Below are 27253 nucleotides of genomic sequence, written 5' to 3'. Positions count from 1 at the left end.
AATGAAATACAATGTGGCAGTTGTTAATTTTCTGCATTTAGGATCCAATCAATGCTAATGCAAAAAGCTGTTACTATATGCAAAAGAAATAGTGAAAGAAATAGGAAAAAAAAAAAATATTACTTTCCTCACAACTTCAATTTGATACTACATGTTTTTATTCCAAACCTCCTCTCTTCAAGTTTTTTTTCCTCCTACTAAATTTTTGTTCGTAATTCCCTCCCTTTTATTTCTGTTGGATTCATCTCTGAAACCCTCTTTTGAAATAAAAAAAAATACAGGGGGGGGGGAGATAGTTATGATTAATGCACATTAAATAACTAAATATGCAAAACTAAAATAAAAAATAACAGCAAGTAATGACCACTGCACTAAAAAATAAAGGTATGTATATTTTTCCAACAGCTATGAAAATGAGCTACCATTGAACCATAGAAGTTTTCAGGAATCCCACTAATCGTTCCTGCAGATTTAAGGAAGAGATGCTTTTTATTTAATAAACAATCGGTATTTGACTCTCTTCTTTTGTATTAAGGCTTTTGTCAATTTTTATCATTTTGTCTGACCCTCCAATTTCACCAGAAGCTCCACTCATAAGAATTCTACAAGTACAAATTCTAAGAACTCTACATTCTAAGGAATGCTACAAATTTTCTGCAAGTATTTGTTCTATTTTATTACTGTTTTGTTGAAATATCCATCTGTTCATTTCTGCATTTAATAGATGTTAATTTTCTCAACCAGCTGTAAATCAGTCTGCATTCACATCCTTTTTGAATAGATATTCTCTAGATACATTTTTTTATGATTCTTCATCATTGTCAATCTGTTTTCAAATAAAGTAGCTTACTGTGTTCAATAATACAGACATTCTTTTATATACGATTTCATAACTTTGAAAACAAGTCTCAAATTTTAATCTTTCTCGCTCCCTCTCTCCTTCTCTCTCTCTTTTTTTTTTTCTTTCTTATAAGCAAGATAATGCAGCAAAAGTAGTTCATTAATAGCCATGCTCATAAAAACAAAAGGTGGCTTACCAAAAATTAGTTGGCGTTACATCAAACAAAAAAACATATGTTATGAGTATATTGCTATAAGCTGCCTATCTCTAACTAGTGCTCTGTGCTACTTGGCAACAGTTCACTTAATTCAATTAAATCAGAATTTAAATGTTAACTGGCAGTCCCTCTTTTTCATCTATTGCACCACTCTGCACTATTCTACACATACTCAATGGAGTGGATATGACATCTATTGCCCAGATTAAAGAAATGATAAGAATGATCTACTCTGAAACCCCAAATAGAGAAATCCATTGCAGTATTTAAAATAATTTTTAAAAGAAATCTATTATTAGATGAAAAACACAACTAATGTCTATAAAGATAATGATCGCCAGAGAAGAAGCCAAACCAAAGTTTCATCAAGGAAATATGCCATGACAAAAGAATGTACCAAATGTTACGATTTGAATGAAAAAAAAACCCTACCCTACAAAAAAAAAAAAAAAGTAGTGTTCAGTGTTTAACACCACCAACAGTATTATAAAGCCAATACAAGTACATTCCAATCATAAAAATGATGTTAGAAACATTCTAAAATAAAGCTGAGTATCACGAAAGATCAAAAAGTGATGACTGTGCATAGCTTTATGGGGTGAAATCCTTAACCTATGATAGCTTAAAATGCCGTATGCTTTTATCTTTTTTTTTATTTGTACACACTTTTTATTTTACTCAAGTGCTGAAAAGAAATTACTTGCTTTGATGTGTTTTCCTTAAATTTTTTAGTTTACTCTTGTTTTTATTTATAATATCCTCTCAGCTCAAGTTAAATGATTTTTCTTTTGTAAACTCTACATTTTGCACAACCTCTGGTCCCAAGCTGTGTGGATTTCTGGTCTTCAACTACTACAGTACAAAGTCTTTAATCCGGACGTCCATAATCCGGACCTCAAAGCTACAAACTTTCTGTGCATGCGTTTGCGTAAACGCACGTGCATAATACATTTACACATGCGCATTTAATGTATAACGCACAGTATAAGCTAGGCTAAAATTATCTAATTATTTATTTCAGTTAATGTTGCAGATTGCGTTGTTCCTTAATCTTCTAATTGGATCCGGCTTATTATTTTTTGCAGACTGTTAGAGCAATTTTATAAAAAGTACGCTTGAACTTTCGATTATGTCAAAAAGAGTTTCTGATTCTGAAGCTGCCAAAGGATCTACAAAGCAAAAGCATGTTTCGATGTCCATCAAACAAAAAGTGGAATTGCTGCAAAAAATGGATAAAAGCATGAAGAAAGTGACAGAGCAGTTAGTGAAAATGAAAAAATTTCGATTGACAAGTTAGTCAGTATTCTCGGCACAGCAATTACAGGACTTGAACAGCGGAACTTTGTAACTGAACAAGAGATTATGTCTGTTTATAGAATTAAAGAGAAAGTATTAGAACATAAAACGAAGCAACTTACATTGAAAGAAATGTTTAATAAAGTAAACAAATAAATGTTATTAAATAAATACTAAGCTTTTTCTTTTTTTGTAAATTTTGATACCCTTTAGATCATAATTGCTCTTTATTTCATAAATTACGGTTTCTTATTTTTAATTTTATAATTTTTGCATGCCATCTTACCAGATTTAAATTGATGATCCATAATCCAGAAAAACCCCTAATCCGGAACCGCCGAAGTCCCGACGAGTCCGGATTAAAGACTTTGTACTGTATAATAAATTATACAAGGAAAAAATATGGTGTAAATATGTAATTTTTGAAATGCATTAAAGGACTGAAAATTCGCTGGCCTAACATCCACAGTCTCGCTTACATGTCAGTAGTAAAATTTGCAATTAATAAAACAGCAAAACTGATAAAGTTTTGAATTAAAAATGGAAATACATAACAAATGACATCATGATAAAGGGCAGTGTTGATAATGGAAGGTATTTTCTGCTGCTTATTAATTAGAAAGCAAGGAAAAAATCGCATGGAAGTGAAAGAAAAGAGAAAAAAGAATTAAAATGAAAACATTAATGACTCGATATTTATGTATTATTCCATCGACCATGAAACTCTCACCAAGCAGTGAGCTTTACCTCAGATTATGGATAAAAGTGATGTAACAACACACCCATAACATCTGCACTTTTGTTTGATATAACTTTAATTATTTCTCAGTAACCCACATTTTGTTTTTATGAACAATGACATAAATTAACTGTCACTGCTGTATTTTTTTCTTACTGTTTGTAAAAAATAATTCCAATTTAGGACCTGCGAGCAACAAGCAATGAATTATGTTCAAAGTTATTGAATACTACTATCAAAAAAAGTGTGTATTGATGGAAAAGATATGGTCAGCCAAATATGGCTAATAAAATAGTAATAGATTAGATAACTACCTGAGGGAAATTTGTACTCTTAGCTTTTCACACAGAGTTTCCAGTAAAGTTACAGGGTCTAACAAAATAGTAGAAACAGAGGAAAGCCTTTTTATGAAGAATGAAAATAATGCAGGGCAAATACTTATTGTTTATTTAATATAGGCATCAGTTTCTTCAAAATTCTGCAGGAATGACTGGCACAACTTTGGAGATACCTCTGCCAATTTTCATGGTTCAGTGGTAGCCAACTTTCACGGTTGATGGGTAATAACGTAAGTATCAATAACTCTCTGTTAAAACTGTGGTTCAGTTAAGGATATGTTAATAGCTTCAGTGATATTTAAAAATTATTATCTATAGGTTTTCTCATTCAAAATTCAAGCAAGGAACTATACTCTATAGCTTATCATTCTTATAACTGTTGCCAAAAGCTGCTAAATTTATACCTCACTTAAGTTCAGATTTATGTTGTTTTAATCAGATATGATTGCAGTAGCTGGAGTTTTTAACTTTAATTATGACCGAAACTCACAATAGGACTCAAACTACTGTAAAACAGAAGTTTGAAAAATGTAACAAATAACTTTTAAATGCTTTTCATTCCTATTTTTTATATAAAATTATAATATATTTAATGTATATTTCTCTGTAAAAATGTTTAAAAAAGAGGTACTTGCTTTTATGTGTTTTATTGAATTTATTTATTCCTCCTTCCCCCCCCCCAATCAAAATTTAAGGAAATTCATGACTAATGATAATTTATGACTAGAAAATCTGCAAAACTCTATACTCTACAGAATCCCAGGTTCTAAACTAAGAAGAATTTGTATCTTATAATATATACAGCTTATAATATTTATATATATTATACATGCTAATAATACATTAAAAATGCTTCTAAATATTTGATTCAAAATTTCAGCAGTAACAAAATTTTTAACTCCTTAGTTAAATTTCTTTCTTAGAAACAAAGTATGTTTCTCAGACTAAAATTACAGTATAAGCCATTTAGTAAAAAAATATAAATAAATAAGCAAATCTTTTTTTTTTTTTTATTATTATTAAATAAGAATTTTGTGACTTTTTCTAATTTATTAAATGATTACCACTGAAGGTTTTCATAGTTATTAAACTTCTAGTTATATGATAGAAACAAAATACATATTTTACATGTAAATGAAATAATAATAATAATTAGAGATAATATGAATTGTATGTAACTTTATTAATTAGAAGCCTAAAACACAGCAAAATATCTTGGCAGCTTTTTAACATTAGTCACTTTTATCACTTAAGTATAAACTTAATATGCATATATACTACTAATAAATAAACAAAAAAACTTGCTGTTGTTTCTTTTATATAAATACAAATAAACAATTATAAAACATAACCATAGGAATATCACTTGCATCTGAAATCCACATAGCTTTTTCAAAACAATTTACTGCATTGAATCTAACTTGTCAAAAGAGAAATTGCTGCAACATGAAGGAATTTGCGTAGCGATGTGAAAATAACAAGATCAGTAGAGATAAGACACATATGCAGATCATTAAAGATTCAAAAAAAGATATAAAAAATTAAACTGTTTATTCAATACCCAATGTGGCCATACAGGCCTCTAAACGACGAGGCATGTTGTCTATGAGGCTATTAATTTGTCTCCTGATATATTCCTTGTAAAGCTGAATCCACTGCAGCTCTCAGTTCCTCTACAGTATGTGTCTGAAGTGTCCTGAGCACTGCACATCCTATGGCAGCCCATATATGCTCGATGGGAGAGAGATCGGGTGAGGCTGTTGGCCAGGGAAAGATGTCAGTTCCACTGAGGCTGTTCAGAGTGTGACGTGTGACATGAAACCGGGCACTGTTTTGCTGGAATAACATGCTGAAGGCAGCCTGCACAATTGGCCAGCCACAGGCAAAACAATTTGTGTTATGTACTGGCTTGATGTTCAACTATCAGTAATGTGCACAAGGGTTGTTCGTTGTCCAAACATGATGGCACCCCAAACCATGAAGCCCAGTGTGGGGCCAGTGTGACAATTGACGATTTGGGCTGGCAGGAAACCTGCGGGAAGCCACTACACATGTCCACGACAGACATTCCTCCATAAACAAAATCGAGTTAGCCTGAAAACAATAACTGATGCTAATTGTTCCTCTACTGATGATAACGTCAACACCAAGCAAGATGGACAGCCCTCTGTCAGTGGTTAAAGGAATTCCAGTGGCTGACCGCCATATGTACATCCTTGCCTCATGCAACCTATTATGGATGGTTTGGCAGGAGACAAATACTTCTTCTGATAATAGGAGGTAGGTTTAAATATGACTTGCTATGAAGGAGTCCCCACCAAACATTTATCGAATTTGCCTATCAGTGTAATCTGACATGCACCTGGATGGTACATGCCTCTCATGCCTCTTTACCAAGTTCTATGATGGTCTTTGTCCATAGTGCCATACCTTGTTGAATTGCACTTATGTCCCGCTCAACACCACTGTCAATCGGCAGGCATCAACAACTGGTGTGCAAATAGAGCTTATACAGTTCCTAGGATACGTTCCTGTTTCTCAGATGAAAACTACTGGTATTCAACTCGCTGATGTCCCCATGACATGTTGTAACTTTCTTCAGTAGTTCCATTGAAACAATCTGTTACTAATAGCATATACACAGCAAGCCGCTACTGGCCCTTATTGCAAAACACTGGGTATCGTGTGACCAGATGCACACGTGAATTTAATCATTTGCATACGTCTCTGATATCTATCGATCATGTTATTTTCACGTGGCTACGTGCATTCCTTTATGGCATTGCAATTTCACTTTTGACGAGTTTATTTAATTTGAATTCAATTTTTTAATAAGTTTTATTGCTTTTTCAACCATTCTACTTGCCGTTCTTTCTCTACTTGCTGTGCATAATTCCAAAAGTAGAAAACATTCTTTCAATCCCTGTATGTAGATGAAGTTCTTATTATGCTTAACATTCTAATAACATTCAACCTTTTTTCTCCTAAGCAATCCTTTGTAAGAGCTATTGATTTCCATCACTCACATACGGTCACTGACTACCTCATTTTCAAATAAGATTCTACAGAAAGGTAGAGCACCAATTATAAATTTTAATGTAATACTGAACAAAACAGAGTCAGCATATTTTTCTTTTACTAGTTCCAATTGTTTCTTTTCACTTAATGATAAGGCTTCAGTTTATATTTTAATGATAAAAAATATACCAAAAAGTGTGCTGACGAGGTTGCTTGTTAATATTGTATTTTAAATAATTTATGTATGCTTTATCAGGATCTTTTTAGTTGTTTCCAAACTTTAGTAACTTCAGATGGTATATTTAAACCAGTTCCATTAAATTTGATTCAGACATACTTGTAATTTCAAAAACATTTTATGGCTTAAATAACACTGGATACATTTTAAAAATCTTTGGCCCATAAATTAAGTGTATTTACTGAACAGCCATAATATATCAAACTAAAATTATTTTCTAATTCCTTTCTCAGTTTTGCTGCATTATTGGTTTATTGGTACAGATTTTACTATATTTAAATTTGTTTTAAGCTCTTTTTAATGGTATCAACAGCAAGCATAAGTACCTTGTCACAATATTAGTATGGGACATTAGCAAAATATCAATAACTTCCACTAAATATATAGATTCATCTATTATATAAACGTGTATGCAGATTATTGATTGATTGTAGATATTAGACGAATTGTCAAACATCATACATACTGTTTGATTAATTAGGACGTAACTGCATTTATCTTTCTTCACTTAATAATTTAACACTTAAGTCACTTTTAGATGGGGGCTCATTTCCAAGATGAAGCATCTCTATTAATTTTATGAAATGAGAATGTTTTACACTATGAAATGATGCATTTGTATCACAAAAAAAAAAAAAAAAAAAAAAAAAAAAAAAAAAAAATTTAAAACTGCTTGATGATCTATTTTAGATTTTTCAGGAGATGGTGTTTTTGCATTTTACTTCGATCATGCACCATGTATTTTGAATCAGTGCTTTCATCATCAGAATTATTTCTGAGATTAGACAGACACAGAAGTGATATGTTTTCTTGGACTGTATTAGCATGATTTGCTTAAAATATTTTAAACAATTTTACTTTTTTAAAAAAGCTTCTATTTTTTTGCATTTCAGAGTCATTGCGGATTATCTCAGTCTTCAATTTTCAACATATTTCTTTCCCATCATTTAAAAAATTGAAAAGAATCTGATTTTTTAAAAAAATCCATTGAATAAAATCACTGATTTTTAAACATCTGGTTAAAATTCACAGCCTGTTTAAACCACATTATTTACGTAGAAGCTTGTAAACTGAACATGCATAAAAGACAACATTACACAGATTTTATCAATTTAAACAAAAAGGAAGCACTTCATATGATATACATACTTTTCCTTCTCTTTGCTGCTACGTCTTTCAGATTTGCTTTCTCTTTTCACCCTTTCTTGACTTCTGGAATGCCTTTCACGACTTTTGGAAATTGTTTCCTGACTTCTGGAAGTTCTATCATGATTTCTGCAAATTCTTTCTCGGCTTCTTGAAGTTCTGTCATGGCTTCTGGAAGCTCTACTGCGACTTCTGGAAATTCTATCAAAATTTCTGGAAATTCTTTCTTGACTTCTTGAAGTTCTATCTAAATTTTTGGCAGTTTTGGAAGTTCTTTCTGGACTTCTTGAAGTTCTATCATAATTTCTGGATACTTTTTCTCGACTTCTTGAGGCTCTCTCACAATTTCTAGAAAATATTTCTCGACTTCTTGAAGTTCTATTACAACTTCTGGAAATTCTTTCTCGACTTCTTGAAGTTCTATCGCAACTTCCGGAAATTCTTTCTCGACTTACGGAATTCCTTTCTTGACTTCTGCTTTTTAAGTGGTAAACAGTATGCTTTCTGTCATGCCTCTCAGAACTACTACTTCTCTGTTTTTCTCGAGATCTAGATCTTCCTGAGCGGTGTGATTGTTTGTCTCTGTAAGAAGTCCATGAGATATGATGTTCTCTCTCTTTGTCAGACCTCAAATGATGAGATGAACTCTCACTTCCACTGCACTTTCCGTCTATGTCCAGCTTATGACGGGATACAAAACTGGATTTGTCATTTGATTTATAACTACTTACTTTCATACTATCTTTAGGTCTATACGGTCTTGATTTTTCTTGATGACAATTTTTATTGGAATCATATTTTGCTTCAGCAGTGTTGGAATTTTGTTTCTCTTCTCTTCTAGAGGATTTAAGATCTTCTCTATTAGAGGGTTGCTTGTCATATTTAGGAAAAGTTGCATCTCCAGGATATAAGGAAGCAGGCTTCTGATTTTCACCAGAATGGCCCGCAATGTATACTGAACTTGTGTTTGACACTTTATCACTAAGTTGAGGTAACAGATTTTCCCTAAATAAGAATAATATTTGTCACCATTAATTTATAGGATATTTATTGATACTAACAATACAAAAATCAACTAACGAAAAAATCACTTGAAGAGGCATTACATTTTTCAGAGCAAGAAATGAAAATCAGTTATGTCCATGCCAAAGATTCATATTAATGGATTTTACAACTGTAAAATGGACATGCTACCACTTATATTACATAAGTATGTTTAGATAGAACTTGGAATGTTTTATATTTTTCATACTCTTCCCACTTAAAACACAACTGAGAAGAAGCACACGGGACCCAGCTGATCAAATTCAGATGATGACAAATTATCATCCACTACACTTTAGTTTAGGTATCACTATAAAGACATTAGGGTTTTTTGGAGCAGGAGACATAAAAAAATCAACTATGCTCTCTCTAGAATTCAAACTATGGATCTTCCAATTCTGGGATGTACTATCACTTATAGAACAAAAGCATGTATGGAACAATGTGACAATTCTTTATAACTTATTCCTTTCATCTTTTAAAGAATCAAAACAAATATGCATAATATGCTTCATGCTTTGAAAATTTCTGAAGTATTTGCTGACTCTGATTATCACTTTTAATCTGGCTGCTAATGAGAAGTTTTGACTACTGGATTAGATTAGGTTGTTTAATTTAGGCAAAGCATACAAGGCTATCTACCTAACTTTCATCACAAACTTGACCAATAATATTCCAGATGGATCAAATCTTTGATACCCTGAATTTCTTGAGAAGACTTTTGAATAGATATATCAAATAATACCCTACCTACAGAGGTTCTCAACCTTTCTTGTCTGATGTACTCTTTTCGCCATCGCTAAAGGATGATTCCCTCTTATCTCCTTACCCAAACTTGAAAAATACGCATACAGTACAAAGTCTGAGATCTGGACTTATCAGTACTTCAGCGATTCTGGACTTGGGATTTTTCTGGATATGGATCAGCAGTTTAAGTTTAGTAAGATAACATGTAGAAACTATAAAATTAAAAATATGAAATAGTGCTTTTTGAAATAATGAAGCATTTATGACCTTAAAGGAATCAAAATTTAAAAAAAAGGCTCATTATTTATTTGTTTGCTTTAATAAACGTTTCTTTTAATACAAGTTGTTTCAATTGCTTTGTTTTTTCTGGTAATACTTCCTCTTTAATTCTATAGATAGACAATTCCTTGTTCATTTACAAATGTCCACTGTTCAAGTCCTACAATTGCAGTGTCCAGAATTCCCCTTACATTTTCAATCAAATTTTTTTCATTCTCAACAACCGCTCAGTTACTTTGTTCACTATCAGCAGTGATATTTTCTGGATTTAGAGCAAGCACTACTACAGATTTTGCCATCCATTAGTTGACTGATGACTGGGGCACTGTCATGGCAATGAAAAACTTCTGTTATATCACATTCATTTATTATTTCTCTACATTTTTTCACAAATCCCATTTATTGAAAAATTTTGAAATTTTTTTCATTCTCAACAACCGCTCAGTTACTGTATTCACAATCAGCAGTGATATTTTCTGGATTTAGAGCCATACTACAGATTTCATCATCCATTAGTTGACTGATGATTGGGGCACCAGAATGGCAATGGAAAACTTCTGTTATATCATCTTCATTTATTACTACTTCTCTACATTTTTTTACTAATTCCATTAATTGAATTTTGCTTTTTGTTTGCAATATCTGAAAATTTTCAAATTTCAACCTATCATCATAAAGCTTAGCTAGCATCCACTATACACTATTGACGATGTATCATGAGAATGCCAACTAAAGACATGTTGGTCTGCTAAATTACCACATGCTGATGAAGTTAAGAATAAATTATACTAGTTTAATTAACTATTACACTACTTACACCTATTTCCTGCAAAATGCTTAAAGCTTATCTGAGTCTCAAATAAATAAATTCCCATATCCTAATGATATAATCCTAATGATATAATGATATAATTCAATAAATAAATTCCCTAAGTCTGGCACCAGACACTTTCGCAGCCAACTTCACTGACATTTTTGCCTTTCTCTGCAGGTCCTAAATTCTGCAGGTAAGCACCACCCTAAAATTCTAAAAATTTTATCTTACAGCACCTTCTCTAAATTCTAAAGATTTTGCTCTGTGCTTCTCAAAATTCTAAAAATTTTGCGTTTCCTAAATTCTGCCACACAGTGTGGCTCCACCAGCTCTAGCACTGGACCTAATATAATGTAATCTTTGGTCCTATGATTAGCATTTACAAAATCTATTTTTTGCATATGAAAAGAAGTTTGTTAAATTTCTCTTCATCAACACACTGAACACTTTACAAAGCAGTTAGCTGAAGTCGGTAATCATTACCAAACAAAATGTCAACATAAAAGATTACCACGCTATTTCATAGTCAGTTACTAATATTTAAAAAAATAATAATAAAATGATTAGACATCGCTGCAGGAGTCATTTCTCAAGTTGTCATGTGGTAATAAAAGCAAAAAATGATAAATAATAATTCACCAGGTTGACATTAACCCTCTGACTGATCATCCTGCGATTTCCACGGGCAACTCAAATGTAGCAAAATTTGCCCATCCCACGATTTCCACGGACATATGCTTTTCTTCCTTTATTGAGGAGTGCATCCCGTTTTTCCCCATTTAACCATTGAAATCATTATTATATACAGTATTAGGCATTTAGTTTACGTTTTGGCCAACAGATATCGTTAGTTGTCTACTAAATTGCGGAATTTGAAGGCACGTGGTATTAGTGCTCAAACTTCACTTTTTGCCACTGTTTTTCTTATAGAAATGGCTGCTAGGAAATGTTCAGCAATTATCTTGTAATTAAATTATTGAATTATTAATTATATTTATTGATTATTAATTAGATTTATTGAATCTGGTGCAAAAAACTGTGAAGTTGGAGTTCGCTTTGAACCCTGTTTTGAACTCTATCATACTAAACTGCATTTGTAAAGTATTTTCCCCTCAGCGCTTTTTTTTTTTTTTTTTATACATTTCACTTTTTTATACTATGCAATTAATAGAAATTAACTGTAATTCGACTGAAATTTAATTTTAAAAAGAATTTTTTTTGGTGATAACATCTGAAATTGGTTTTTCTGGCAACTTAGTTTCTCATGATAAAAATCTATATAAAAAATATTTTCTAGAAAGAAAAAGTGCACTTTTCAATTCTCCAATATATATAGATTTAAAATATGCAAAAAAAAAAAAAAAAAAAAAAAAAAAAACACAATTTTGGAAGTGATCTTGGTCCACTAATTGAGCAGTCAGAGGGTTAAAGATGCAAATTCTTCAGCAGGTGTAAAATCAACAATGTTTCAATTTCAGATTAATGCCAAGCAAAAAGATGGCTACAGATGCAGGTATTTTATTTAGTGCCGAAAGGAAATTAAGAATTGGGAGTTATATTAAGAAAAAATATCAAATGTGCATTCGTAAAGCATATGGGAAAAAAAGAAATTGGTTGCTGGTGGTTCGGAAGTTTGAATTTTAGATCATTTCGACTATTGGATGTCAGGATTCTTGACTTCGTACTGTATACATTTTACTAGGTTCAGATTACTTTTAATGTGTTTTATAAATTAAACAACAACAACAACAACAACAAAAAAAAAAAAAAAAAAAAAAAAAAAAGAGAAAATGTTGATAAATACCAAATTTGAAGAAATGTAGTTTATATTTGTAAACTAAAACTAAATATTTAACAACTAAATAAAAGGCTGACCACATTGCCCCCTGAACACCTTATTGAGAATGACCATCCTACAGTCATAAATATGTCATATATGTTTAGGATATCTATCTAACATTTATGATTGTAAGGTCTTCAAACTGTGGTTGTGTTTGAATCTCAGTGAAGACATGTTTGAAACAAGGTCAGCATCAAGAATAAGGCAACATATGCAGTGCACCAGCTAGGCTGTTTTCACAGCAACAGTTAAATAAAAGTATATTTCGCTCTGAATTATTAATACCATCGCATGGTACAAATTCATGAGATCTCTTCAACAACCATGCAAAATAAGCATGAAGAAACTGACCACTTAGTATTTAACTAAAAGTAACAGCTGTAAATAATTTGCAACGATTACTAGTCAGACAGTTGAACCATGAAACAATTCAAATATCTGAAACTACTGTACTAGTGCACTTTTGCGATAGCATTAAAATATTTAACTCAGCAAACCTGTGATAAAATCCTCATGAATGGCATGCATCTATAGCACTTTCTCATCTATGCTAATACACTCATGTCGATAAATTAAGGATAATGCAAAATCAGGCAAAGGAAGAGTTAGAAGCAAAACAAATTTGACTTATTTGTAAAGGTTATTTATTAACCAAAAGGTAAAAAGCAAAAAAAAAAAAAAAAAAAAAAAAAAAAAAAAAACATGCTATATGTTTGATATTATTAAAAAAATTATCAAATTTTTCTCCCTGGAGAAAATTACAAAAAAAAAAAAAAAAAAAAAAAAACCCTATTTACAAAAAACCAATATTACATGGTTGGTATGATTGTTAATACATTGTATGTCTCCAGACGATGCAATACAGTCCATACAACGCCTAGGCATGCTGAGTATCAAATTATCGATCTGATCTTGGGGGATACTACACCACTCAAAAAGCAATGGTCTCCGAAGTTCTGGTAGACATGTAGGAGGAGGTTGACGGGCTGCAACTCGTCAGCCAAGCATGTCCCACACGTGCTCTACTGGAATCAAGTCCAGTGAGAATGCTGGCCAGTTCATACGGGTGATATCCTCCGATTGAAGGCATTCGCTTACGATGTTTGCACGGTGAGGGCGGGCGTTGTCATCCATAAACACAAATTGTGCGCTCATGGCTCCCCAAAACAAACGTACATGTTGTTCCAGAATCCTGATAGATCTGGCTTGTCATGGTTCCAATTTGAACATGTAGGTCAGTTCTGGAACCCAGAATAATTCCACCCCAAACGAGCACTCCTGCACCACCGTAACGGTGTCGTTCAATGATGTTTTCTTGGTGGTAACAGGCACCTAGAGCTCGTCATATGAAAGTCCGGCGAGAATCAGACTGCAAGCTAAACCTGGACTCGTCGGAAAACATCACACAAGCCCACTGTTGCGGTATCCATAATGCATGCTCTCTACTCCAGGCTAACCACAGGCGACAGTGAGTTGCAGTAAGTGGAACACATCTGACAGGTCTAGGAGCATATAGACCAATCTGCCCTAAGCGTCTGTACACGGTCTGTCTTGATATTGTCGTACCAGTGGCTGAAGAGAGCTGAGGCTGTGCTCCGCATGTTTCTTTTGTCAGTAACTGCCAAATACCGGTCCTCATTCGGCGTTGTAACTCTGGGGCGACCTGTGCTGTAACGTCTACTCACAGTACCATCATCTTGGAATCATTGCCGAAGCCTGGAGATGACACTCTGGGCAATTCCAAGTTCATCTGATACTCCCAGTTGGGTACGCCCACATTCCAGACGGCCGATAATTCTACCACGTAAAAAATCATCCAAATATGTCCTTTGTGTCATAACTATTCGGTTATTGCACTGAAATGCTTATAAAGTGGCTGCGAACAATTTTACTTCTTTGCCTGTATTCCTTATATATCACTCTCTTACACTCTCGTCATTGTGACGTACCATTGGTGTCATCTGGTTACTTCCTGAAATTTGTGTATTATTCTTGAAGATGTGTGTAGTGATTTTACAGGTGATATATTTATTTTAAAGTATGATTTCCACGTGACTCCGAATTATCCTTAATTTATGGACATGAGTGTAGATGACAATATGAGCAAGCACCATGCGATTCACAAGTAAGGCATAACATTTTGGGACTGCCAAAGTGAATGACTTCAAATATTCACTTCTGCCTACCTAAGAGGAAACCCCATGCAACTGCACCATGCACTACAATACAACAGGCCCAATTAGGCACACCCACATACTGTGGCCGCAGCCCAACAAAGCTATAATCTATCACATCAGCATACGCAGCTAATAAAGTACACAAGCTCAATAAACACCAATGAGTCATAGTCCCTCATATCACATTAAAAATTGCTTGGGGGCAAGTGTTTAGCAATCCTGAGGCTTTATTAGATGTTCACACCCTAAAACAGTTGAAGTATCCAAAACTACTGTACAGGTGCACTTTTGTGACAATGTTAAAGTAGTTAATTCACACAAAGCAGACCTATGATCAAACCATCTTGCAGAGTAAAGGGAATGCATGTGTTAACAGATAGCGACAATAGCAAGCAAAAAAAAAAAAATAATAAAAAAATAAAAAAAATAAAAAAAAAAAAATAAATAAATAAGACTAAAGCACAAACAAGAATTATGTTTCAGGATTGCCACAGATTTACGGACAGAGATAAAACAAATCCTCCTTAACAAAACTAGAAATATCAAAGATTACCAATATTACTTAAAGAGTAAACTTTAAAACACAATTCATGATTTGCATAGCTAACTCTTTGACTCGCATTCTGAATAAACTCGGAACTGAACTGAATACTAGCTATCACATTTGTATTTAATCAGATGCTGCCTGGTGGTTACAAAGTTATCTAGCCTTCTACAAGAAAAAATATTTCTAGAATTTTTAAAATTTGATTTATTGAAAAAAGAAATGTTGCCAAGGCACTTGCTATTACAGCTTACCAAAGAAGCTTTTGCCCATATCTCAGCTTATATTTTAAACATTAATCAATTCAGAATTACAGGATCTATAATTTTATACTAGAAATAAGTGCCTAAAGATACAATAATAGGCCACAAATTACACAAAATCGCACCCTAAAATTATTACAGAAAATGCAACAATTGAATAAATAAATTGAAACAACACATAACATTACACCAAAAAACAAGAACAATATAATCAAATGGCTTTTCTAAAAACGTACAATAATATTAATTACTACACAAAAGAATTACCAGTTGTATAAATATGGTAATAATACTGAAAAATAAAACCTATTGGTTATTAATATTAATACCTACAATATTCTTTGCCAACATTTAATACACATATTACTTTCTTACTTCAATAACATACTTTGGCTTGCTTTTGGAAACTCAACTTTTTTTTTTGCATCAGAATCTATGGTAAAAGAGCTATATGCAATTCATAATCAAGACTTTTCAATGATAAATTCTTTTAAATTCTTGATAATGAGCTTAAGAGAAACTTGTTCACATATATATATATATGATACAACAAATGGGAAAAGAATGTTTATAGCTTTTTCACTGATGGATGGGAACTCTTTTTTTGTAATTACCCAGAACTGAGATAATGGAACATCCTTAAACTCAGTTTCAAGGCTACGATCACTTTTTAGAAGGTAACCAAAAAAGTTCTTGCCATTTCTGATATGACACTGGAAGAGTAAACTCCAACATAAAAGTAGTCGCCAAACCTGGCAATGAAGGGGTTAGGTTGTTGAGATTAGAATCTGCCCAATCTGAATTTAAAAATGTCTTTTTTTACAGACATTTTGCAGCTAAACGAAAGAAATATATTTAATGACATTTTAAAATAAATTCAGGTATTTTATATTTATTCAGCAACATACATAAGCAAAAAATATGTGCATTAAATTTCATGATATTATGCCATCATACTGCTAGAATTAATTTCAGGATTACGCTAGAGAAAATTTTCTGAAATTTGAAAGCATTATTTACTAATAATAAATAAATTTAGAGGGAAGAAGCAATATTAAATGATACAAATAAGAAAAAAAATATAGTTACTTAAAAATTGAATTAGAATAATCAACGACATTTTAGCGAATATAGTTATATTTCATGGTTAGCCTAGATGACTGATTACTATTTTTTATTTTACTCAAAAATGCCAAATAAGGCATTTATTAAAAAGAAAAGGTCTAAAAGATTTTGTGATAAAATCCTAGTACACAGTAAGGCCTTGGCACGATTTTGAAAATTGTTGCCTACACCAAAATGACCCGTTTACTGCTCATCATAATGTCACCAAATCCCGTGTGTACCATACATGGAGGTTAGAATAGAATACGTGGAGGTTATTCTAACCAAAGAATGTCTATGTAAAGAAGGAAAAGTTCCACAGATGTAATGCTATTAAGCTGCTAGAAAGCGGAGGGAAAATTCGCCAAGGGATTTGCCGACGGAACCTGGCAGCCAGAATTTCCCTCTCCGCGATGTGTACAGGAAATTGAGGAGCATGTGTTAAGGAGAAACATTCTTCGACAAAACGTTTCTTCTTTGATTTTTCGCAACAATTTAAACACGGATTTTTGTAGTTCCCCACTCAAAATAACTAAGCTATTAATTAATTGTGCGAAAAAATATTTTCTTTTGCATTAAAGTTTAAAGAAATTTTAAACGATATTCATTTTATGAACTTTTGATAATGTGACCTGCGAACTTCGACACCAGCTTCGAGCTTTGGCGACAGATATTTACCTCTACATTGGAATGGAGCCACTCCTGTTACAGAGAAATTTTTCTTCTTATCAATACATATTCTTTGTTTCCAATGTCCATGGTACCGTATTAAACCGATTTTGTTTTATACGAAAATAAGCATTTTGTTTAGTTCAACATGCACTGCATATGCAAATGCGATTCTCTCGATTCTCGAGGTTACTGGAAACCAAAGTTGCTAGAAACCTGCTTTGCCTTTCTAAAAGACAATCTTATTGGAGCTGCAAAAATTGGCCCTATGCCAGCTGCCCTAATGACGCTCGTGCGATACACAATTCACCAAGAAAGTGATCGTTTCCAACGCTGGCGCAAAACTCACTTATTTGCCATATGAAATTCTCTGATTTTTCCAGATTTTGACTAAAATATTTAAATTCCTTGACTTTTCCCTGAAATTTTTGGTCAATTTTTGAATTCCCAGACTTTTTCCGGTTTTCCAGGTAGCATGGCAACCCTGATAAAAGCATGTTGCATGGGTACTTCAAACATAGCTCGCACAGCAACTGATTGAAATGGAAGTGTCAAAGGTGCTTGTTCAAAGTTGTTTGCTGTATGATTTTAATGTGGGACTGTCAGCAGCAGAATCAAGTCGGCAAGTTTGCCAGGCCTTTGGGGATGATGGCGTTAACAAACAAACCACTAGACAATGGTTCCAGAAGTTCAGGTCAGGGGATATGTCTTTTAGTGATGCACCACGCAGTGGTTGGCCACAAGCGCTGAATGATGAGGCCCTGAAAGCAGCCATAGAGAACGACAGTAGCCAAACATGTGGTGAGCTTGTTGCACACTTCCAGATATCTGATGAAACGATCAACCTCCATTTGCACTGCATAGGAAAGGCATACAAGCTGAGCAAGTAGGTACCCCCACTCACTGTCTGATGCAAACAAGCAACAGTGTGTAGTTGCCTGTTTGCCATTGCTTACTCGACACCACAATGCACCCATATTTGATCGAGTACTCACCAGCGATGAAAAGTGGATCCAGTATGACCCAACCAGGCATTCCAGACATTGGTTGTCAACACAAGACCCTGTGCCTCATACTGTGAGACCTTCTCTTCCCCCACGCAAGATCATGCTCTGTATCTGGAGGACTAGTTGCCAAGTGGTGTGCTATAAGCTCCTACCAGTGGACCAAACCATCACGGCAGGTCTGTACTCGCAGCAGCTGGAACATGTGCATCAGGCACTGATGCATAAAGAGGCAGCATTGGTCAATCGTATGGGTGTACTCCTCCTCCATGACAATGCAAGGCCATATGTGGCTTCGAAGGTCAAAGACACCATCCAGCAACTGGGATGGGAGACACTACCCCATCCACCATATTCCCCAGATCTTGTGCCAACAAACTACCACCTTTTCCATACTTTGAACAACCATCTTCATGCGAAATCCTTCAACAATGGGCCACACCTCAAAAAGGCCCTCACAGACTTCTTTGCATTCAAGACTCCCGAGTTTTACCGTGATGGCATTGCACAGCTAGCCACTCATTGGCAAAAGGCACTGGATGCCGATGGTGATTACTTTGAGGATTAGCAGTGATTAGTTCTAAAAGAGATGTCTTGCAAGAGCAATCATAGTTCTCTATTTCTTCAATGGCCATGTAGAAATCGTGTTCGTATTTTTTCATTTTTATATCTAAAGGCTCTTGGTTTTTTATTTTTATTCACTTTGCCTTAGCCTTTTCAATATTATCCAAAATAATTTCTCAAAATCTAATTCACCACTGGAAGAGGATGATAGAGATTTAATAGCAATGTCTGCAGTTTGACTGTCCTATTCAAATTCTCTACTTTTTCTGAGAATAATTTCATTCTTAGTGAAAGTTGATAGACTGCTTTCTTTGGCTTTTTAATTTGTTTGTCATCCAACAAAATTTGGTGTTTCGGATCTACATATAATGAACCCAGCAAGATCTCATTGTCTAGCAAACTAGTTTCTCTTTTCTTCTTTGAAGAAATTATTCCTTCTAAAATAAACCCTCCATTTCAGAAAGAACAAAGATCACATTCTTCCATTCTCGCCTCCTGTTAATTCTTCAGACTGTAACTTTTTTGTAGCTATATATAGTGCAGAAAGAAGAGTTTCCAATTCTGGAAGATCATTCCACAGTCTTTCTCTTAGTGAAACATTAGGGTTATCTATATCTTTTAAAAATTTTCTTAATTCTAACAATCTCTATATGATCGAATATGTACTTCCACACCACGTTGCTTGATCAATAATTGCTCCTTTTCCTGCTTGCTTCCTAAGAATGGCATCAATGTTCTTGCTGCTATTGCTGCATACCTAAATTTACCAATGAGATTTGTAACTAAATGAAGTAACTGATGAATTATTTTAATCAATAATGGCAAATATCACATCTATCCTCCTCCCTTATATTTATTTATTAGTCAATAAAATAGAAAATAACTGTTTATTAATGTATATAGTCAATAAATAAAAATAATAACTCAGTTTGTCATTAATTTTTTTTCAATTCACTTTAATTTCATTTCAAATTCAAACCGTCCAACAAAAACTAGAGTTGGAGTCTACGTGTTTTTAGCGACTCCAGCTCTGACTCCTTTTAGCCAAAAATCTGCCTGACTCTGATTCCACAGCCCTGTTTTGCACCACTGCCATATTCACTAAACCTTGACCTCTCACACTTCTTCTCTTCAGGTCACTTCAAAATTCTCTGAAAGGCCTGAAGTTCACTTCTGTGGAGAATGTCAAACAGCACCTCAATAACTTCTTTACAAATAAACTTAATCACTTTTGAAAAAAGGAATTTTTCAGCTGTTGAAAATATAATAAAAAGACAGAAGACAAAATAGCATGCATGGGATTTAATGAAATTTTCTTATGTTTATAACTGCTTCATTTGAATGTATTATTAAAAAAATGCAGAATTTACCAGATGACCTAATATTTATTATGAGTTTTTGCACAAAGTACTTGTATAAAAGTTTAATTTAGAAATCATTTATGATCCATGAGTGACTAATCCATTTTAATTAATTTAAAAAAAAGTTAGTTCATGAAAACTTCACATAGCTAACAGCTTTCAGAAGCAAATTACCATGGTGAAATAAGGTTTACTGGATGTGATTAAAAAAGTTGCAAACAAATATTAGACTTATTAAGCACAGTTATTCATACAAGAATAATCTATAAAAAATGTAGGAAATTTATACATTAAAAAAATACATATAAAATATAATTAATTATGACAATAGCAAGAATTACACATACTTTGGTGAATACTGAGTTGGGGTTGTATCAATTCGTGAAGAAGGTCCTGGTGGTGGAAAGTTTTTACAGATTTCCATATTACTTATAGGATACCTAACTAGGGAAAATATAAATCATATATATCATATACAGCATAAGATGATAAGATGTAAAACCAAAAAAAAAAAAAAAAAAAAAAAAAAAAAAAAAAAAAATTCCACTGATAATATTAACATAAATTCTAATTAGGATACATGAATCATACATTTTTTCATAAACTGATTAGAACTTTCTGATAGTCATACATTTTTATTATTCTGATAAAAAATGACTTTTCCCTTTGAAAAATTCTTCAAAGTAATAGCTTTAAGCTAAAAGTTTGTAATATATCTTCTTCAGACTTCTAAATGTATTTCTATTGATATTTTAATTAGAGGTTATATGATACTACAGAGTAGAAGTTGTTTCTGTGAATTGCTGTAAAGAATGCTTTTTAATTTGACTTGGGTTAGCACACAGAATTAGATTTATTTTAATAATGTACAGGCTATGTGATATAATAATACTAGCATTCTCACAACAAGTGACCTATCAGGTCAAATCTCTAACAAGTGACCTACCTGTATTTGCACGTGGTTATGAGGATGAAACACATGATTTGGCCCTGACTGGTTCCTTCTTCGACCTTGCTTATATCAGGGCTACTCACCGCATTCTTATAGCACCCTCACCCTCTGGCAAAACAAATCAGTGGAAGTCAGATCTGTCATCTGCCAATTGTGAACAGTGCCATCGAGATGAGAGCAGCTGAATTCTACTATATAATTACAAGTGAGAAATCTCCAATACAGTACCTTAATGTTCAAAGTTTATTACCCAAAGTAAAATAATCTAGTACTATGTAGTAAGAGTAGCGGTGAAGTGAATGAAGTTATTAGATGAAAACACATAACCAACAGGCAACATAAAGAATACAGGTGCTTGACATGCAGAAGTAAAATATGCCAACATATAAGTCATTGCAGAAGACAAACCACTTTTCTGCATTCAAGGACCTTTAATGGTAGACGAAACAGTTGCCTATTCACATAAGAAATTTTAGAGTTTTTTTATTCTTGGTCTTTTGATGACAGCAAGGTTGTTAGAATGACACAATGCACAGTTAGGGGCTGCTAACACAGTATAACTGGTTTAATTTATGCAGAGATATGTGTATTTCCATACTTGATCATCATCCTTAGATGTAGGTATAACGTTGCGCGCCTCCAACTTGCACGCAACCAAGGGGTGACTGTGGAAACTGTATAAAAGATAGAGTCTTGTGAAGGGTTTAAGTCCCTTTTTATTCAATGTAATAAATTACAATTGCGTGCTCTTGACGCTTACAGACGGTGCCAACTCGGCAGTCAAATAAAAATAATAACCTGAAAAGAAAGTAAAGACAAGATTCTAACTACGAGGCTCTCTAAAATAACTAACTCACCGCGTTTTACAATACCGCTGCTAATTCAGCAGACTTGAAGCTCACTGGAACGATTACCACTACTTCCCGCCAAGCACATAGGCCGCAACGCGGGGTTCTTCAATTCTCGCTAACTACCTCCGCGCTCGTGCAGTAAGAATATCTCACACCGAACTTGTTTCCTTCTATTTAAATCATAATACTTCCGCTGATAATTTGAATGCTTGCGCGTTTTCTACTCAAATTTACATATTCTGGCATTGGCAGTTCCAGGGGAAAGTAAGGCTTGACAGGAAAGATAGTTTAAACTTAAAATAAATGTTAGTTAAAATAAATATAAACCCTACATTTGCCGTTGCCAGAATTTGGAAAACTTGGAAGCAGGTCCTACAAACGACCTGTTGTAAGTTTCTCTAATTCTGAACTAACTGGCGAGAACCTCGTTTACACAAAAAAATCTTATGTAACCATTTGTATATTAAAATTCTGTTGCTCGTTATAACTTTCTTCTTACAGCAACTTTTCCTGGACTTCATCAATCAATCTTGGTCTTTCCTTCCAGCATCTGGAAGGAATAAGTATCAGTATCTTTCTAAATACATTATAATTTACACTTTCTTGACACAATAAATTTTTTTTTAAACGATTCGTTTTTCTTAGTTATTGCTTACTTCACATTCATTCAATTTTTCAAGCATTAATTTAACTAACTAAGCATTAATTTAACTTTACCCTGGCTCTCCACCGTGTGTGGTGTCAAACGGGAATATTCGTGTTTTAGTCTTACAACACTTCCCCTAACCACCATTATTTGTTAGAATTCAACGACCAAATAGACACACCTTACTCGACATTCTACAACTCAATGAGCTACTTTAATAGTCTTAAAAATTCAAATGTAGGTGGAGAACCCTACAAAACACATTCATTCTAACTTTCCCCTCATTCATCTTTAAACATGCAGGCTTTCGCTCTAAAGCATGACTTTACAGTTTAATACTTAAATTTTGACTTCATTGCTTTTAAGCATTCACTTTTAGCATCTACAATTTTATGCTTCTAGACTAAATTCTACTTTTACATAACCTTCAAGGATTTACGTACATTTACAAAAGTTTAATACATATGCTTTTTACAATTGACCATAAAATGAATAAGAGAAAATAAATTTTTACTTTACTCATTCTTCGCCAAGCTGGCGGCACTGAAAGTAAAATTCTTATTAATACAAGAATACGAAGTTATTTTTATCTTCGGCCAAATTTTGGCTTTAACATAACAGAATTAGTCTTTCGACCAACAGAAAATGCTTGTTTTTAGCTTTTACACTTAAAGAAAATAATACTTTTGCCTTAGCTAAATAAAGTAAAACAAAACTAAGTCTCAACCGAGACATATTGACTTTTGTCAAAACATAGAACTTCGTACTTATGCATAACATTTCGGAACAAAAGAGAAAAAAAATTATAGAAGGTTTTAACTTATCTTTGAGTTTTCGATGCTTGAAACTCCGTCATCCGTTTTTGGCAAAATTGATCCCAAGTTAGAGGTTTCATGGATGTCAATCTTCTCCTTATTGATCTCCGAGTGTCGTCCACGTTGCTTTTTCTTTTGCGTCCTCTACATGCTGGCCTCTTGACGGAGTAATCGTCTGGTTGTTGGCCTTTCCGTTTCTGCCTGGGACGGCTGGTCTTGACGTCCTCCGGTCTGGAGTCCTTCTTGAATTTCCTCTGTTCCTCGTATTTTTGTGCCTCCTGCTGGCGTTTCAGTTTCCGGAACGGCGGCCTTGCTGGCACCTGACTGTGGCCGTGTGCGCGTTCTCCTTGATGTGTAATTTCTCCTGCTATCCTTTGTAGGTGGTGTTTTTCTCTTTACCACGGTTTCTTTACCCGGTGCATCTGTATTTTTGTTTTTCTTAAACAACGGAGTTTGAAAATTATTTTTTCTTTTTGATACCGACGTCCGGGTTGTAGAAGTGCTAGGTCTCTCTTCAGTTCTCTGTTTCTTGGGTGGTGGAATAGTTATTGTAGTCTCTGGTCCTTCTACTTCGTTTAGACTTGAGTCCTGCAAGAAACTTTTAAGGATTTCAAAATCATTTGGATTATAGTATTTTTTCACCTGGTCGGGACTTGCTTTACAGATTTCCCCTCTCTCGTTCTTAAGATATAATACTACCCCTTTGATTTCCTGAATTACATAGGGGCCTTCAAACTTTGGAGCTAGCTTTGCCATAAAATTGTCTGGGGCACTTGATAAAGAAAATTTCCGCTTCAATACTTTATCCCCAACTTTAAAATCTGCTTCACAGCGTTTTCTATCGTAATATAGTTTTTGCCTATTTCTTGCCGTATCCAAGGTTTTAAGTGCCTGATCAATTAGCTTTTGCACATCTTTTTGTTTAAACTCCTGCTCTCTTTGTTGCACAAAGAATAATTTATCTAAAGGCGTAATTAACTTTCTGCCTAAAAATAATTCTGCTGGAGTTTTCCCCATAGTATCATGATGTGCCATTCTTAAAGCATAAGCTAATTCATTTATGTAGCCATCCCAGCGCTTGTGATGTGTGCTCACGTAGCTGCGAATTATTTTTACTATGTTTTTATTAACTCTTTCTGCTATGTTAGCCTGTGGTCTATACGGAACCATTTTGATATGGCGTATGCCAAGTCCATTGCATATGTTTTTAAATATTTGACTAATGAATTGTTTTCCGTTATCGTTAATGACTTTTATCGGTGCACCGTATTTTAAAATGTATCTGTGTAAGAATGCATCTGCGACTGTTTTGGCTGACGCGCGTTTAAGTGGAACAATTTCTATCCATTTTGAAAAATGATCTACTATTACTAAAAGAAAACGATTTTTATTTAACTCGCTCTGGGGGAAGGGACCAAGGAGATCTATGCCTAAAATTTCATTCGGAAATGTAGCGCGAATGCTATTTAAGTACTCGGCCGGGCTGTAATTAATATCATTTATTAACTGACATTGATTGCAGGACCTGACATACGCCGTTACTATTTTGTATAATTGCGGGAAATATACCGCCTCGCGTACCCTTTTTATAGTCTTTCTGACCCCGAGGTGGCCCGCTGTTTTCTCTTCGTGCAACTCCTTCAAAATGCTTAATCGAAGCGAGGCTGGGATGACTGGCTTATACTCAAGATTTTCGTTTGTTGTTTTCGTATAGAAAAATAAATTATCTATTATTTCATAGTTTTTTGCTCTATTTCTTATCGCATCGATATCTGTATGCTCAAAGCTTTCGGGGTCTTTCAAATAAGCATAGATATTTCCAAATTCAGGATCAGCTTTCAGTTCAGTAATAACCGTATCTCTAGAATCTAAAATTTTTGAAGTCAACACAGCGCATTTAAGTTCATTTCCTTCATCGTCCAGTTTTATACGAGAAAGTGCGTCAGCTACATTGTTTTCCTTACCCGGTTTATATTTTATTGTGATATTATATTCTTGGAGTTTTAAAGCCCATCTTATTAACCTGGGCGTTAGGTTTTTTCCCGAGTAAAGTCTACCAACAGCCGTATGATCCGAAAAGACTGTTACTGGCGATTTGCCGAAATAAACTCGAAATTTGTGTACAGCCATTAATACGGCTAATGTTTCTCTTTCTGTAGCTGTATAATTCCTTTGTGTCTGATTCAATGTTTTACTAAAAAATGCCAGCGGATGGTTATTTTGCATAAGAACCGCACCCACCGCATAGTCTGACGCATCTGCTGCAATTTCCAGGTTTTCGTCCCCCTCAGGGAATTTTAAAACAGGGGCATTAATAAGCGCTTCTTTTAATCTTTCAAAAGCTGTGTTAGCTTCCGCTGTCCACGTAAACTTACTCTTTTTTCTTTTGATTACTAAGAGTGGTTCAACAATATTAGCGAAATCTTTTATGAAAGATCGATAGTAAGAACATAATCCAAGGAAAGAAGAAAGTTTCTTGGCGGTGTTGGGCGGTGGGAAATTCTTAATAGCTTTTATTTTTGAATCTTGCGTTTCTATACCCTTTTGCGAAATTTTATAACCGAGATATTTAAGTTCTTTAGTTGCGAACTTGCATTTTGAGGCGTTAATTGTAAGACCGGCCTCTTTTAATAATTTAAAAACTTGTTGGAGGTCATTAATGTGTTGTTCCAACGTACTACTCGTTATAATTATATCATCTAGATAAATTAAAGTTGATTTTCCTACGACAGGCTTTAGAACAATGTCCATAGCTCTCTGGAATGTTGATGGGGCCCCACACAACCCAAAGGGCATGCGTAAAAATGCATAAGTGCCCGATTTTGTTATAAACGCGGTTTTATGTATATCTTCGAGTCTCATAGCTATTTGATAGTAGCCAGACGTTAAGTCCAAAGTAGACATATATCTTGTCGATTTGATCTGTCTAATGATCTCGTCTATAACCGGCAAAGGGTAAACTGGAAATTTAGTAATACTATTTAGTTTTCTGTAATCAATAGCAAACCTCCAAGCCCTTTTATCCGAAGGAGGAAACTCGTTCTTTTTCCTACATAGTACGACTGGACTCGCATACTCACTATTTATGGGCGTTATTATTTTATTCTTTAACATCTCCTGAATATGTTCTTCGATGATTAAGTCTTTTTGTTTATCATAACGATACGGTTTAGTCCTACAAGGTTTTTCGGCATTTAATTGAATCTTGTGAGTCACGATTTGGCAGTTTCCTGGTTTTTCTGAAAACAAATGAGAAAAATTACTCACCACTTGCTGGATTGCTTTACTTTCATGGTCGTTCAGATGGCTAAGGTCCAATTGAGGTGTCTCCACAGGTTCCACCACCCTCTGGTCCATCTCCAACACCACGGAACTATCTTGAAAATTTAATTTGGCCCTCGCGGCCCTTAGAAAGTCCATACCTAAAATAAGAGAGTGTTGCAGGTCTTTCACCACAAAAATTAATACTTTGAGATTTTCCTCTTTTACCTGTAAGTTTAATGATAATTTCCCGATGCAGTGACATGTTTTTCCTTGCGCCGCTATAATTTCCGTATTTCTGGTTTTAAATAGTCGTATCCTATAAAAATTCTTTTTGAAGAACTTTTCACTCATAAAATTTCCTTCTGCTCCTGTATCGATGAGGGCTTCTACTGGTACATCGCCAACCAGGACTTGTATAATTGGTAGCTGTGAGTTTTTTACGATGACCATGTTTAAATGTCTATTTGAGGGTTTTTTTAAAA

The 27253-nt window shown here is 34.0% G+C and overlaps 1 protein-coding gene across 5 annotated transcripts in view; it reads right to left on the bottom strand.

The window, feature by feature from the left end:
* Window positions 1-27253, bottom strand: part of drosha (ribonuclease 3 drosha) — a 144633-nt gene that overhangs the window by 98364 nt on the left and 19016 nt on the right. For 4 of the 5 annotated variants that reach the window (XM_085821014.1, XM_085821017.1, XM_085821015.1 and 1 more), the window contains 2 exons: window positions 20591-20687; window positions 7837-8838 (listed from right to left, as the gene is read on the bottom strand). In XM_085821014.1, coding sequence (XP_085677140.1) covers window positions 7837-8838; window positions 20591-20687 — 1099 coding nt within the window. The remainder of the gene's footprint in view (window positions 1-7836; window positions 8839-20590; window positions 20688-27253) is intronic. The other variant, XM_085821018.1, reaches the window with a different exon arrangement.

Source organism: Stegodyphus dumicola, chromosome 7, assembly GCF_044657685.1.
Source record: "Stegodyphus dumicola isolate Sdum_Otavi_A_Nest chromosome 7, ASM4465768v1".
NCBI lineage: Eukaryota > Metazoa > Arthropoda > Arachnida > Araneae > Eresidae > Stegodyphus > Stegodyphus dumicola.
This window is presented reverse-complemented; position numbering and strand designations above follow the sequence as displayed.